Source organism: Pan paniscus, chromosome 6, assembly GCF_029289425.2.
Source record: "Pan paniscus chromosome 6, NHGRI_mPanPan1-v2.0_pri, whole genome shotgun sequence".
NCBI lineage: Eukaryota > Metazoa > Chordata > Mammalia > Primates > Hominidae > Pan > Pan paniscus.
Genome location: NC_073255.2, coordinates 80,019,505 through 80,034,753, shown reverse-complemented (window position 1 = coordinate 80,034,753; position 15,249 = coordinate 80,019,505). Strand labels below are relative to the sequence as shown.

The 15,249-nt window shown below is 39.6% G+C and overlaps 1 protein-coding gene across 2 annotated transcripts in view; it reads right to left on the bottom strand.

The window, feature by feature from the left end:
- Positions 1-15,249, bottom strand: part of ZNF273 (zinc finger protein 273) — a 34,701-nt gene that overhangs the window by 16,424 nt on the left and 3,028 nt on the right. For both annotated transcript variants that reach the window (XM_003814876.7, XM_057302697.2), the window contains exons 2-3: positions 2,349-2,475; positions 1,763-1,858 (exon numbers count right to left, since the gene is read on the bottom strand). In XM_003814876.7, coding sequence (XP_003814924.5) covers positions 1,763-1,858; positions 2,349-2,475 — 223 coding nt within the window. The remainder of the gene's footprint in view (positions 1-1,762; positions 1,859-2,348; positions 2,476-15,249) is intronic.

Genomic DNA, 15,249 nt, shown 5'->3' with positions numbered 1-15,249 from the left:
AAGATCTTTACCCGCTGAAACCAGGTTATAAAAACTTGAAGAGGTGTTTGTTTCTTCAAATTCACAGACACCAATGCAAAACTATATTGTGCCATTGTCAATTGCTTCTATTTTAACATAGCACTGGAAGTATGTACTAGAAGAATTAGTTTAAGAAAAAAATAGCCATTGAAATTGAGACAAATAAGTAAAAAGTTGCTGTTGTAGATCACATGATCTTATCTTTTAAAAACCACAACTAGTACATGAAAACCTGTTTAATAAATACACTGAGTATATCAGCAAAATATAAAATTAACATACAAGCATATGTTATGGTTTCATACACTTAAACTATCTGGTAAAATAGAGTAAGAAAACAATCTTATTTACATTAGCATTAAATCATAAATTTCTGAGAAGAAATTTAACCAAGCAGGTAAAAAATCTTTTTTGACCATTTTGCTCTGTTGCCCAGGATGAAATGCAGTGGGGTGATCTCAGCTCACTGCAACCTCCGCCTCCCAGGTTCAGGTGATTGTCCTGCCTCAGCCTCCCAAGTAGCTGGCGCACACCACCACGTCCAGCTTATTTTTTGTATTTTTAGTAAATACGGGATTTCCATGTTGGCAAGACTGGTCTCGAACTCCTGACCTCAAGTGATCCACCCGCCTCAGCCTCCCAACATGCTGAGATTACAGACGTGAGCAGCCATACCCAGCCTAAAAAATCTTTACAATGAAGAAAATTAAGGAAGACGCAAATAAACTTAAAAATATTTTACGTATATGGATTCAAAGAATAAATATTGTTAAAGTGCCATTTATCCAAAGTGACCTACAGATTCAATAAACGCCCTATCAAAATTGCAATGGTATTTTATTCACAGTAATGGAAAATATAATCCTAAAATTTACATGAAACTACAATAAATTTTGAATAGCCAAAGCAATCTTGAGGAAAAAGAACAAAGTAGAAAGACATCATACTTTATAATTTCAAACTATATTTCAAGACTATAGTAACAAAAACAGGATTAAATGTACAGAAAAATGAACAAAACCCAATGTAATATAAACTACTCTCACATATTTCAGATGTGATGCAAAAAGAGAACATGAAAAATAGTTTAACACAGAGTTTCTCAAAATTATGCAGATATCTGTGTGTCCCCCAAAACAATGGAAAAGCAGTAAGATTGTGCAGTTTCCTGCATGCCAGGAATAGGACTTTAGCTTTCACCATAAACTTGAAGGAAAATCACTGAAGGGAAAGTAGAATCCTTAGAGAATTTAAAAGCGTAAGACAGAATATGCTCCTATGTGAGAGCAAAGGAAACAAAAAATCCAGCTCTCCAGAAACTACTTTTTTTGAACGCAGCTTCCCAAATCACATTTTTTTTTTTTTTTTTTTGTTGAGATGGAGTCTCACTCTGTCTCCAGGCTGGAGTGCAGTGGCACGATCTTGGCTCACTGCAACCTCCGCCTCCCTGGTTCAAGTGATTTTCCTGCCTCAGCCTTCCAAGTAGCTGGGACTACAGGCATGTGCCACCACGCCCAGCTAATTTTTGTATTTTCAGTAGAGACAGGGTTTCACCATGTTGGTCAGGATGCTCTGGATCTCTTGACCTCGTGATCCGCCCGCCTCGGCCTCCCAAAGTGCTGGGATTACAGACGTGAGCCACCGCGCCTGGCCCAAATCACATTTTAAGAACTGACTTTCTCCTTGACCTTTAGACCTGTCATCTGTGTCATCTGTTATATTCGCTATCACTCTCACCTACCTGGGGGTTTGGCTACCATCGCATGTCTCTTCATATTGCAGGGCTCTTTTCCTTGCTCCAGACAAGTGATCAGGTCTGGCTTAGAGACAGCAATACCTGTTTTATTAAAAATGAGTAACATGAATCTTGCTCATATTCTCCAATTATCAACCAGTAATGTGCTCAGTAAAGAGGATGTAATTAAGTATTCTAGTAAATTAATCCCAAAATATCTAATTAGTAATGTAAATTTCTAAATATTTAAAAAATATTTTAAATTTGTATGTTCTTAATTTCACTACTCAGTACTACGGAATGAAAAATTAGTGGTGGCAATTAGATTTTACGGTGTGGGCAACTTTTATGCCACTAAATTTTTGGAATTACCATTAATCTAGAGTGAAGGATACAGAGTAGCTCAAGAATGTGGAAAGTTCAAGTCAAGATGAAACATCTTGAAGAAATTCATTTCTAAATGAACAAATCCCCAGGATTTTGCTGAAAATAGGGATCTAAAATGTATTTATGCAAAGCAGAAATTTCCAAAAAAACATTCTACAGAAAGGAGAAGTGAAACCTTTAAATTATGTATTAAAATTATCCTCACCCAGGAAGACCAGGTTTCTGTAGTTATCTAACATCACATTCCTATACAAATTCTGCTGTGAAGTGTCCAGGCATTGCCACTCCTCCAGAGAGAATTCTATGGCCACATCCCTAAATGTCAGTGGTCCCTGAAAAACACACACACACAAAAACATATTTACCAACTTGCTCTGGACAGAATATTTAATTTGACTCAAGGTGGAATGTGAAAGTAAAGAGAACTGGTTTTTACTTATAGGAGTGACTAAAATTATCCAATAAAATAATTTTCAAAACAGAAATATTCTCAAATGTGTTCTCTAACTCTGAGAAAAGAGTAGCATAAGATCCACAATAGCAGTTTATATATGATACTTTTCCAGATAATAAAGTATAAAATTAGTAACACAAACACGTACATTTGTGAGTGCTATATTTACATCATACAGAATCAGCTGTGTATATTTTTCAGATAGAAAAGAAATGCTGTGTTACAAGCTAGCTTTAAAATTTTAATGTGTACAGTAATAAACTGGAGATCTTGTTATGCAGATTTTCTTTCCAGAAGATCTGGAATAAAGTCTGAGTTTCCAAATTTTTAACAAGCTCACCAGTAATGCCAATGTTTTTGGCCCAAGAAGAATATTTTGTCAAACATCCAGTAAGTGGAAGAGCCTGTGATTTTCCCAGTTTTTCTGGCCTGTAAACAAAGATGAGAGCCTTTATTTTCCAAAGACAAATATATACAAAGGAAACCTAAGAAAGAAGGGCAGCTTCCAGATTAAATGTGATGGTTTATGCACATCAGATGCATAAAGATACTTAATAAAGAAGAGAAAAATAATTAACTCTATAGTAAGAAAAATAAATCTGTCAGAGAGCTTTTATTTTATTATACTTTAAGTTCTGGGTTACATGTGCAGAACATGTAACATAGGTTACATGTTCTGTTACATAGGTATACCAAGTGAATCATTAACATCAACTGAACCAGGACAGATTTGTATGATGCGCTGAGGCACACAGAAAAACACAGCATCACTGCTTCAATATTGCCCCTCGCAAAAGTAAATTATAGTCTGAATTTAACCATACACAAACATCAGTTTTATGCCCTCTTCAAGATACAGATAACTCTTATGTTGTTATTTTGTGTGTATGGTTTTTTTTTTTTTTTTTTGAGACAGTTTTGCTCCCTTGCCCAGGCTAGAGTGCAATGGTGTGATCTCAGCTCAGTGCAATCTTCGCCTCCCGAATTCAAGCGATTCTCCTGCTTCAGTCTCCCAAGTAGGTGGGATTACAGGCGCCTGCCGCCATGCCCAGCTAATTTTTTTTTTTTTTTTTTTGCATTTTTAGTAGAGATGGGGTTTCACCATGTTGGCCAGCCTGGTCTCGAACTCCTGTCCACCTCAACCTCCAAAAGTGTATGGGATTACAGGCGTGAGCGACGTGCCTATCTTATGTTGTTATTTTTAACAGTAATTTTAAGTAGTCTTCAACACCGTAGAGAGCAGTTTTCTCCTAATAATTTTTTTTCTTGTTGCCCAGGCTGGAGTACAGTGATGCAATCTCTGATCACTACAACCTCTGCCTCTCAGGCTCAAGCGATTCTCCTGCCTCAGTCTCCCTAGTAGCTGGGACTACAAGCATGTGCCACCACACCCAGCTAATTTTTGTATTTTTAGTACAGACGAGGTTTCACCATGTTGGCCAGGCTGGTCTTGAACTCCTGGCCTCAGGTGATTTGCCCACCTCAACCTCCCAAAGTGCTGGGATTACAGGCATGAACCATCATGTCTGGCCATCTCTGAGTAATTATTTTTTAGAACTTTTTGGGTAATAAATGTTATCCTGTTTAAATAAGCATTTTGTTAATTCTGTTCTGCATAGAGCTAATGGAGAACACAAATGAAACCCCAACATTACATGTTCTCCATATTTACAAAGGACCCTAGCTTGTTGGAAACAGGCCCCCCAAAATCTGGCCACAAACTGGCCCCAAAACTGGCCATAAACAAAACCTCTGCAGCACTGTGACATGTTCATGATGGCCATGACGCCCACGCTGGAAGGTTGTGGGTTTACCAGAATGAACACCTGGCCCACCCAGGGCGGAAAACCGCTTAAAGGCGTTCTTAAACCACAAACAATAGCATGGGCGATCTGTGCCTTCAGGACGTGCTCCTGCTGCAGATAAGTAGCCCAACCCATCCCTTTATTTCAACCCATCCCTTTATTTCCCATAAGAACTACTTTTAATCTATAATCTACAGAAACAATTCTTATCACTGGCTTGCTGTCAATAAATACGTGGGTAAATCTCTGTTTGGGGCTCTAAGCTCTGAAGGCTGTGAGACCCCTGATTTCCCACTTCACACCTCTATATTTCTGTGTGTGTGTCTTTAATTCCTCTAGCGCCGCTGGGTTAGATTCTCCCTGACCGAGCTGGTCTTGGCACCAGCTTTTCCCCAATAGGAATGTTGAGTATCCACAGCCACAAAGGAAACATTTTTAATGTTGCACATCACAAAGTCATGTGAGAATTCTGCATGGAATATAAGAAGCCACGATGTAGAGAAAGTAGAGTAGGCTCTGGTATATAGGAAAGAAGTATTTTTCAGAGATGCTTGACTATCATAAGAATTTTTAAAAGTAGTTAAAATAAACTTAATAGGGAAGAAAAATGCAAGTAGAGAAGCAGAGGTTTACAAGTACTAAACGCATGGCATTCCAGGAGGCAGAGTGGACACAGCTCTTGATCTGAGACATGTTTAGCTAAAAAAAAAAAAAAAAAAAAAAAAGGCCATTTTTTCCCCTTTTCTCCTCCTTCTCTGGGATTCCTTCTTAGATGAGAGTCTCTGGACAAATTACACCTGCATCTTGAGAATATGCCTTTGAAGTGTCAGCACCGCCTGTTTATCTGCTAGCACCACACCCACAGGCAGATGACATGAAAAAGTCCAAAACAGATAAAGCCCACCCATTTCTGTTCTTTATAACAGCAAAGATTCAGGAACAATGAGCTGCTCCACAGAGATAAAAATAAAGTTTCTCTTTATCTATCCTCAGGTGCCCTCCCTTGCCACAGACACCAGCAATTTCTGCTACAATAATGGCAATATGGGCTGTACTGTCCTGTTCCTACCAAACTCAAACAGAACTGGCCCTGTGACCACCCTTTAGTACAAAGGCAGAAATTAACTCTCATGAATGTATTTTGAACCCCTCATAGCTGATTCTGTTCTCACTCTAGAATCACATGAGGCACTTATTAGGTTGGTGTGAAAGTAACTGTGGCTGTTGCCAATTTTTTTTTAATGGCAAGGTAAAAGAAATAAAAATAATAAGTAATAATAATAGTGTTTTTTTTTTTTTTTAAATAGCAGAAACAGGCCAGGTGCGGTGGCTCATGCCTATAATCCCAGCACTTTGGGAGGCCAAAGTGGGTGGATCACCTGAAGTCAGGAGTTCAAGACCAGCCTGACCAACATGGCCAAACCCCATAACCCCATCTGTACTAAAAAAAAAAAAAAAAAAATACAAAAATTACCAGGACGTAGTGGTGCATGCCTGTAATCCCAGCTACTGGGGAGGCTGAGGTGGGAGAATCGCTTGAACCCAGGAGGCAGAGGCTGAAGTAGCCGAGATCAAGCCATTGCACTCCAGCCTGGGTGACAGAGCAAAAATCTGTCTCAAAAACAAAAAAAGGCGAAAACGACAATTACTTTTGCACCAATCTAATAATTAAAACAACATGGATGCTTCCACCAAGAACATTAAACAGAACTTGTGGAAAGGGCACAAGTAAAAAGATTTCTGCAAATTGGCCATGTAATCCTCATTAGAAGCCTGAGCTAATAACCACTTAGCTAAGCATTGCCTCTCAGCCTTTAACGAGCTTATAAATCACTTGGTAATTTTGACCCAACTCTATGTAATGTTATTCTGCAGGTTTGCAAAGGGTCCATGAATGAGTGTTTTAAACAAGTCCTCGTCAATGCTGATGTTGCTCCCCTTAGGCTCATTATTAGCTCTAGTTAGAGGAAGCAGGCACAGCAAAGTGTACCTTACACTCAAGCACTCCTGTCATAACACAAGTGAAGACAATCCATCTCCACCCTAAAGTATCTTCTTCGCTGTCTCTTTAAAGTTTACAGATTAAACAGAAGGCAGCAATGTCTGAATAAGTCTGCATTTGAAAAACAGCATGTACACATGTACTACTGCAATGTTTATTAAGCAGACACTGTGTTCACCGTGTTCTCACTCTCAAGAGTATGTTACACAGCGCTTCGCTGGAAATAACACATTATGTGATTGAATCCTCGTAACACCCTGGGAGCTAGTACCAAACGTTCAATAATTCCCAGGATTTAGATGAAGGGCCCAGCATTTTTACTTCTTCTTCTGTTTCTCTGTCACTGATTTTTTAAAAAATGCATAGAATAAAAACAAAATATAGACAGATGAGAGAGACACAGAAAGGAAAACTTCAATGTAGTTTAAAGGAATTTTTATTGTGTTTATATTTACTTTTTTGTGACTTGTGAAACAATCACTGGATCTGCAAGAATAGAAAATAAGTTGCTGGCTGGGTGCAGTGGCTCAGGCCTGTAATCCCAGCACTTTGGGATCTATCCACAAGGCAGGTGGATAGATCACCTGAGGTCAGGAGTTCGAGACCAGCCTGGCCAACATGGCGAAACCTCATCTCTACTAAAAATACAAATATTAGCTGGACATGGTGGTGTACACCTGTAGTCCCAGCTACTCGGGAGGCTAAAACAAGAGAATCACTTGAACCCAAGAGGCGGAGGTTGCAGTGAGCCAAGATCGCGCCACTGCACTCCAGCCTGGATGACAGAGCGAAACTCAATCTCAAAAAAAAAACAAACAACTAAAATGAATCCTGAGTCAAAAAGAAAAACAAAGGGTTTATTTAGCTGTTCATATGATTTACATATATTCAAAAAAGCAGAAAAATATCTACATATAATCTAAATGCTTTAAGAAAACAGAGAAGAGCAAAATATTCTCCCTTATTTTCAGGAAACAGAATCATAAAGCCTCTTATTTCTAATTTATATTTTCTCCTACAACAGCCAGGTCTCAGGACATGCTCTTGAACTCTTGGACATCTGAACTCAGTAGATAACTGGATTCAGGCATCTAAGGAGTAGCCTTGGGCACACTGTGTGCACTTTAAAGAATGTTTATGGGGTGGAGGGAACAGAAGAAAAGAGGTGTTATTCATGAGTGCACATGAATAAAGCAAGTTCTTAGAAACCTATGAAGAGACTTCGATTCTAGCACAGTAATAGTGGGAGACAACAACACCCCACAGACACTATTAGACAGATTATTGAGGCAGGAAATTAACAAAGATATTAGGACCTAAACTCAATACTTGATCAAATAATCCTAATAGAAATCTACAGAACTCTCCAACTAAAAACAACACAAATGGCCAGGCATGGTGGCTCACGCCTGTAATCCCCATACTTTGGGAGGCCGAGGCGGGCGAATCACCTCAGATCTGTTCAAGACCAGCCTGGCCAACATGGTGAAACCACGTCAACTCTATTAAAATTAGAAAAATTAGCTGAGTATGGTGGCGGGCACCTGTGATCCCAGCTACTAGGTAGGCTGAGGCACAAAAATCACTTGAACGCAGAAGGCAGAGTTTACGGTGAGCCATACAATTACGTGGAACTTAACCTGCACTTGAATGATATTTGGGTAAATAATGGAATTGAGACAGGAATCAAGAAGTTTTTTGAAACAAATGAGAGCAAAAATACAACATACCAGTATCCCTGGAACACAGCTGAGGCAATGTTAAGAGGGAAATTTATGCCATTAAATGCTCACATCAAAAAGTTAGAAAGATCTCGATTTAACAACCTAATATCACAAATAAAAGAATAAGAGAAGAGCAAATCCCTAAACTAGCAGAAGACAAGAAAAAACTAAAATCAGATGTGAACTGAAGGAGATTTAGACATAAAAAAACTATACAAAATATTAAGAAATTCAGAAGTTAAATCTTTGAAAAAATTAATAAAATAAACCAATAGCGAGATTAATGAAGATTCAAATAAATACAATTAGAAATGACAAAATGAACATTACCACTGGACATACAAAAATACAAATAACTTGGCCAGGCACAGTGGCTCACACCTGTAATCCCAGCACTTCGGGAGGCTAAGGCGGGTGGATCACCTCAGGTCGGGAGTTCGAGACCAGCCTGACCAACATGGAGAAACCCTGTCTCCACTAAAAATACAAAATTAGCCAGGCATGGTGGCGCATGCCTGTAATCCCAGCTATCTGGGAGGCTGGAGCAGGAGAATCACTTGAACCCAGGAGGCAGAGGCTGCAGTGAGCTGAGATCATGCCATTGCAACCAGAGTGAAACTCCATCTCAAAAAAAAAAAAAAAAAAGGCTAGTTCACTGTAATCAAGTAGGCTTTGTCTTTAAAATGCAAAGTCGGTTCACCATACACAAATCAATAAATGCTATTTATCACATAAACAAAACTAAAGGCAAAACCCACAAGATTATCTCAATAGATGCAGAGAAAGCTTTTGATAAAATTTAACATACTTCATGTAAAAAACCTTCAACAAACTAGGCATTAAAGGTACACACTTTAGCCCAGTGCAGTGGCTCACTCACGCCTGTAATCCCAGCACTTTGGGAAGCCGAGGTGGGTGGATCACCTGGGGTCAGGAGTTTGAGACCAACCTGGCCAACACGACGAAACCCCATCTTTACTAAAAATACAAAAATTAGCCAGGCATGGTGGTGCATGCTTGTAATCCCAGCTACTTAGGAGGCTGAGGCTGGAGAATTGTTTGAACCTAGGAGGCGGAGGTTGCAGTGAGTCGAGATTGCGCCATTGCACTCCAGCCTGGGCAACAAAAACAAAACTTCGTCTCAAATAAAAAAAAAAAATTACAGATTTAATGCTATTTTATCAAATTACCAAAAAGATTCTTAACAGAAAAAAAAAACTATTTTAAAATTCATATGAAACAAAAACAAACAAAACTTGAATAGCCAAGGCAATCTTAAGCAAAAAGAACAAAGCTGGAGTCATTACATTACCAGACTTCAAACTATACTACCAGGCTACAGTTACCAAAGCAGCATGGTACTGGTACAAAACAAAACAAAACAAAACAAAAAACAGGCTCATAGACCAATGCAACAGGATAGAGAGCCCAGAAATAATGCCACACACCTACAACCATCTGATCTTCTACAAAGCTGACAAGAGCAATGTGGGAAGAATTCCCTGTTTAATGGTGCTGGAATAACTAGCTAGTACTATGTATAAGATTGAAACTGGACCCCTTCCTTACACTACATACAAAAGTCAACTCAAGATAAATTAAAGACTTAAATTTGAAACTTAAAATTATACAAAAGCCCTGGAAGATAACCTAGGAAAGACCATTCTAGATATAGGAACTGGCAAATATTTCATGTTGAGGATACCAAAAGCAATTGCAACAAAAGCAGAAATGGACAAATAAGACCTAATTAAACTAAAGAGCTTCTTCACACCAAAGGAAACTATCAACAGAGTAAAAAGACAACCTACAGAACAATAGAAAATATCTGCAAACTATGCTTCTGCCAAATGTCTAATATCCAAAATTAATAAAGAACTTAAGCAAGTTTGCCAGAAAAAAAAAAACTAGGAAAAAAGCATGAACAGATGTTCTTCAAGAGAAGACACACATGTGGCTAACAAGCAGATTAAAAAATGCTCATTATTAATCATTAGAGAAACGTAAAGAAAAACCACAGTGAGATACAATCTCATACCAGTCAGAATGGCTATTAATAAAAAGACAAACAACAACAACAACAACAAAAAAAACCGATGCTTGCAAGGCTGCAAAAAAAAAAGAATACTTATACACTGTTAGTGGGAGTATAAATTAGTTCAACCACTGTGAAAGCAGTGTGATGATTTCTCAAAGAACTAAAATCAAAATTACCATTTGATTCAGCAACCTGAATACCCAAAAAATACTCTATATACCCCCCAAAATATAAATTATTCTATTATAAAGACACATGCAAATGCATGTTCACTGCAGCACTATTCACAATAGTACTTGTGAGCAAAGACATGGAAGCAACCTAAATGTCTATCAATAGTAGACCGGATAAAGAAAACATTATGGCTGGGTGCGGTGGCTCACACCTATAATCCCAGCACTTTGGGGGGCCAAGGTAGGCAGATCACTTGAGGTCAGGAGTTGGAGACCAGCCTGGACAACATGTTGAAACCCCTTCTCTACTAAAAAATACAAAACAAATTAGCCAGGCATGGTGGTGCATGCCTGTAATCCCAGCTGCTTGGGAGGCTGAGGCAGGAGAGTCGCTCGAGCCTGGGTGGTGGAGGCTGCAGTGAGCCAATATCGTGCCACTGCACTCCAGTCTGGGCGACAGAGGGAGACTGTCTCAGAAAAAAAAAAAAAGAAGAAGAAGAAAACATATTGTTGGGTGCAGTGGCTCACGCCTGTAATCGCAGCACATTGGGAGGCCAAGGCAGTTGGATTGCCTGAGCTCAGCAGTTTGAAACTAGCCTGGGACAACATGGCAAAACCCCGTACGTACAAAAAATACAAAAAGAAAAACTAGCTAGGTGTGGTGGCATATGCCTGTAGTCCCAGCTACTTTGGGGGCTGAGGTAGGAGGATTGCTTAAGCCCAGGATGTTGAGGCTGCAGTCAGCCAAGATCACCCCACTGTACTCCAGCCTGGGCAACAGAATATCCTGTCTCCAAAATAAAACAAAATATTTAATAAAAACAAAATATGATATATAAACATCATGAAATACTGTGTGGCCCTAAAAAAATAATAATAAGGTTATGTCCTCTGCAGCAACATGGTTGGAGCTGGAGACCATCATCTTAGCGAACTAATGCAGAAATGGAAAACCAAATACATGTTCTCATTTATAAGTAAGTGCTAAATAATAACACATGGCACCCTGGGAGGCAGAGCCCAGCAGATCAGCTGAGGTCAGGAGTTTGAGACCAGCCTGGTTAACATGGTGAAACCCTGTCACTATTTTTAAAAATAAATAAATTAGCCAAGTGTGGTGGCAGGTGCTTGTAATTTCAGCTACTAAGGAGGCTGAGGCAGGAGAATCACTTGAACCTGGCAGGCAGAGGTTGCAGTGAGATCATGCCACTGCACTGTAGCCTGAGTAACAGAGCAAGACTCCATCTCAAAACAAACAAACAAAAACACATGGACTCAAAGCGGGGAACAACAAACACAGAGGCCAAGTTGAGGGTGGAGGGTGAGAGGACAAAGAGGATCAGAAAAAGTACCTATTTGGTGCTATGCTTACTACCTCAGTGACAAAATAATCTGCACACCAAAGCCTCACAACACAATTTTACGTATATAACAAATCAGCACGTGTACCACGAACCAAATATAAAAGTTAAAAGGAAAAAAAATCCATGAGTGGAGAATAGTGCAATGTAAGTGGATGGATTTGTTTGTGCTATCAGATAGTGGCCCAGGGGGGCTGTACTCTGATTTGTGTCCATGCAGGCAGATGAGATTATAAACAGGTGGTACAGAACCGTTGGTTGGTAGAGGAAGCAGGTTGCTACTGCAGATTCAGTGTCTGGGGGTGGGGATATCCCCAGAGACATGTAGACACTTTTGTGGATTTTTGGCAAAAAATACCAGGATCAAAAATGTTGTGGTGAAATTCCTGAGGGTGGTTCCTAGTCCTGGGAGGGGTGTGGACACATCAATGTCTAGTGCGTATGTTTGAGAGTGGGTGGGAATCCTGTGGTGGCAGCTGTGGAAAAAAGGGGTCTGTTATCACAGCTCATTTCCTCTAAGTTGTCAGTTCTCGCTCACCCTGGGAGGAGACCTGGAATCACAGGACAACGGGCAGTGTGACAGTCTGTGTACAGGAGAGCAGAGCCTCCCATTCCCAGACACCCAGAGTTCCATTTCAGGCCAGGCTTCTGTGATATCTTTCCTCTGGTACCAAATCTCTAGAGTTTGTGGAATACCAAGCAATTCTCTAACACCAACTAACTGTCTAACATTTGAATTCTGACACCACCCAGGGTCAGCACAGACCCTGATTCAGGGCTCAGTCCCACAACACTATCCTCACTGCAGATGCCAGTCACAAATTCCATAGGCCCATCTATACACTGGGGTTACTGTTTAAAAATCTGGGACTCCCATAACCTCCCTCAAGTTCAATAATTTGATAGAGCTACTCACAGAACTCAGCAAACACTGTAGTTATGTTGACCAGTTTATTATAAAAGACACAACGCAGGAAAACTCAAATGGAAGAAATGTATAGGACCAAGAAAAGAGGTGGGGAAAGATGAAGCACATAGATAATCCTGGTAAATAGCTGTGATTAATAAAATTATCCATCCTTTGTGCTCTCCAGGAACAGTTGATGGAAAGAAACACCCTCCCATTATGACTTAGATGGTGCTCTTTTCTTACCTATCACATAACCAAACACAGACTCCACATTTCCTTTTCTCATTAAAAACAAACAACAAACAAACAAAAAACAGCTGAATTGGTCTCAGTGGCTAAGAGGAAATATTTCTTAATCAAACTTTACTTAAGTTTATCTTCTTCCCACAGGCTCAGAATTTTGAGCTACCCTCAGTCTGAACCAACATACACCATTTTATGTCCCAGCTAAGAACACGCTGACTTCAGGGTAAAACATTCTCTGATATAAAACCTAATTTTCCCACCTTCTATTTGCCATCCCCTCCCACCTTCTTTCTAATCTTGTCTGCCTAAACTTTGCAGTCCCTCAAGATCTTATAGTTGGTACTTTGCCTGTTGCAACACTCTTTTGGAATTCAAAATTTTTTTTTACATAACTTTGTTTTATTTTGTAAGTCTAGAAACTGCCTTAAAACAGTAACAACTTCATCTCCAGTAAGACCTTCCTAATCCCGTTCCATCTGAACTTTAACTGCATCTGCCTGTGGGTCCCCAGCTTTCCTGGGCTCTATAGCTTCTCTCAGTATAAAGGCTTCTTCCATGGCTGGTGTGAGCAGGCTGGGACATCTGCAGGGGAGGCTCCCCAAAAAGAACCTAACTGGGCCTTTAATAACCTCCTTTTGCAGGCTCCATATTAGCCTTAGCTTAGAGTCACTGGGCTGAAGCTTTAATTTCCATGTCAGAGGTATTAACTTGGTTTTTGAAAGTAAGTGTTTAAAAAATCCAGCAAAATTACTCAAACACAGTGATCATATAAGGGGAAGACATTTTAAGGTGTTTACATTTTATACCTCAACAAGAACAGCAAAAGTATCCATTCCTTTTAGATGATAAACGTATTATTTTATAATTTTTATTAAAAATCATGTAGTAAACAGTCATATGGCAACGCTTCTGGGAGGTACCAAGTTTTACCATATAATTCAGCATTAAACTCAGAAATCAAGATAACGGGACATAGACTAGAGATATTCACTGTTACAAATGTACTCTGCATAAAGAGGAACTGATGTTTTCACAAATCTAAGTAACTCACCAATTATCTACTACATATTCTTGTGGAAAAGTATTTATTTTCTACAGCCAAAATTAAAAAGAGATTCTCCCTATTTTTTTCCTTGGTTAGCATTCTAAAAGCCAAGACTTGGAATTCTGTTTGATCTCACCCATAAAAGACACACCCGAGAAAATTCTTAAACTCATTCTGGGAAAGAAAAAGATAAATGAGAATTTTTAACAAATGGACTATATAATTAGATATTATTTCTCTCCCTGAAACCCACCTTTTTGTAAATTTTTTACCTTTCAAGTTTTACTAATAAAATGCAACTTACAATAAAAAACTGAAGTCAAAAAAAGTGAAGAAATCTTTTCAAGATGATAAACCCCCAGAGTGGCAGTGCTGATTAGAAAACTGATGTGTTTGACTCGTGTCAAGTCAGGCCACGATCCCTTGATTCTCCCACCCCATCCTGCTCACTTAAGTGCTCAACGACCACCCTCTTCGGAGACACTATACCTCAGTTACTGCTCCAGATGCATTTTAGTTTGCAAGTTCTTGCACCATCTCACTGGAGTAAGTTTTTTTTAGTTTTTTTGGTACACTATTTTTTCTTTCACAAATGTTAGAGAATTCAGGGGGAAGAAATTATTTCTGTTTTCCCCTTAATACTAGCATCTGATTGGCTGACCAGCAATCTGTCTCCAAGCAATGAAAGCTGGATTGGGTGAAGACAATCTTAATGTCTCAACGGGTTAGCTTTTCAAAAAAAAGAAAAAAAAAGTGTGGCCAGCGTGGGGTGCCTCACGCCTGTAATCTCAGCACTTTGGGACGCCAAGGTGGGCGGATCACTTGAGGCCAGGAGTTCAAGGCCAGTACAGCCAACATGGTGAAACCTCCTCTCTACAAAAAACACAAAAATTAGCCAGGTGTGTCGGCGTGCACTTGTAATCCCAGCTACTTGGCAGGCTGAGACTGGAGAATCGCTTGAACCTGGGAGGCGGAGTTTGCAGTGAGCTGCGATCGCCCCACTGCACTCCAGCCTGGGCGACAGAATGAGACTGTCTCAAAAAAAAAAAAAAAAAAAAAAAAAAAGTGCACCAGGAGATGCCTCTCAGCCCCACGACATCCACCTGCTCTTTTGAGAAGCTACACTCCATACCCGAGACTGTCCTATGGGAGAAAATGACCCAGGAGCTGATATTCACTAAACATTGTAGCAGACATAGCGATTGTGGGTATCTTGGTTTATCCCCAGACAGTACTAAAACTCAAAACCAGGAAAACACTGAGGAGTGGCTGAGGAAACATCACTCCATAACGTTTCCAAAGGGAAACCTTGACCCAAAAACATTTTGGTAAGATCTCTGTGCCTAGG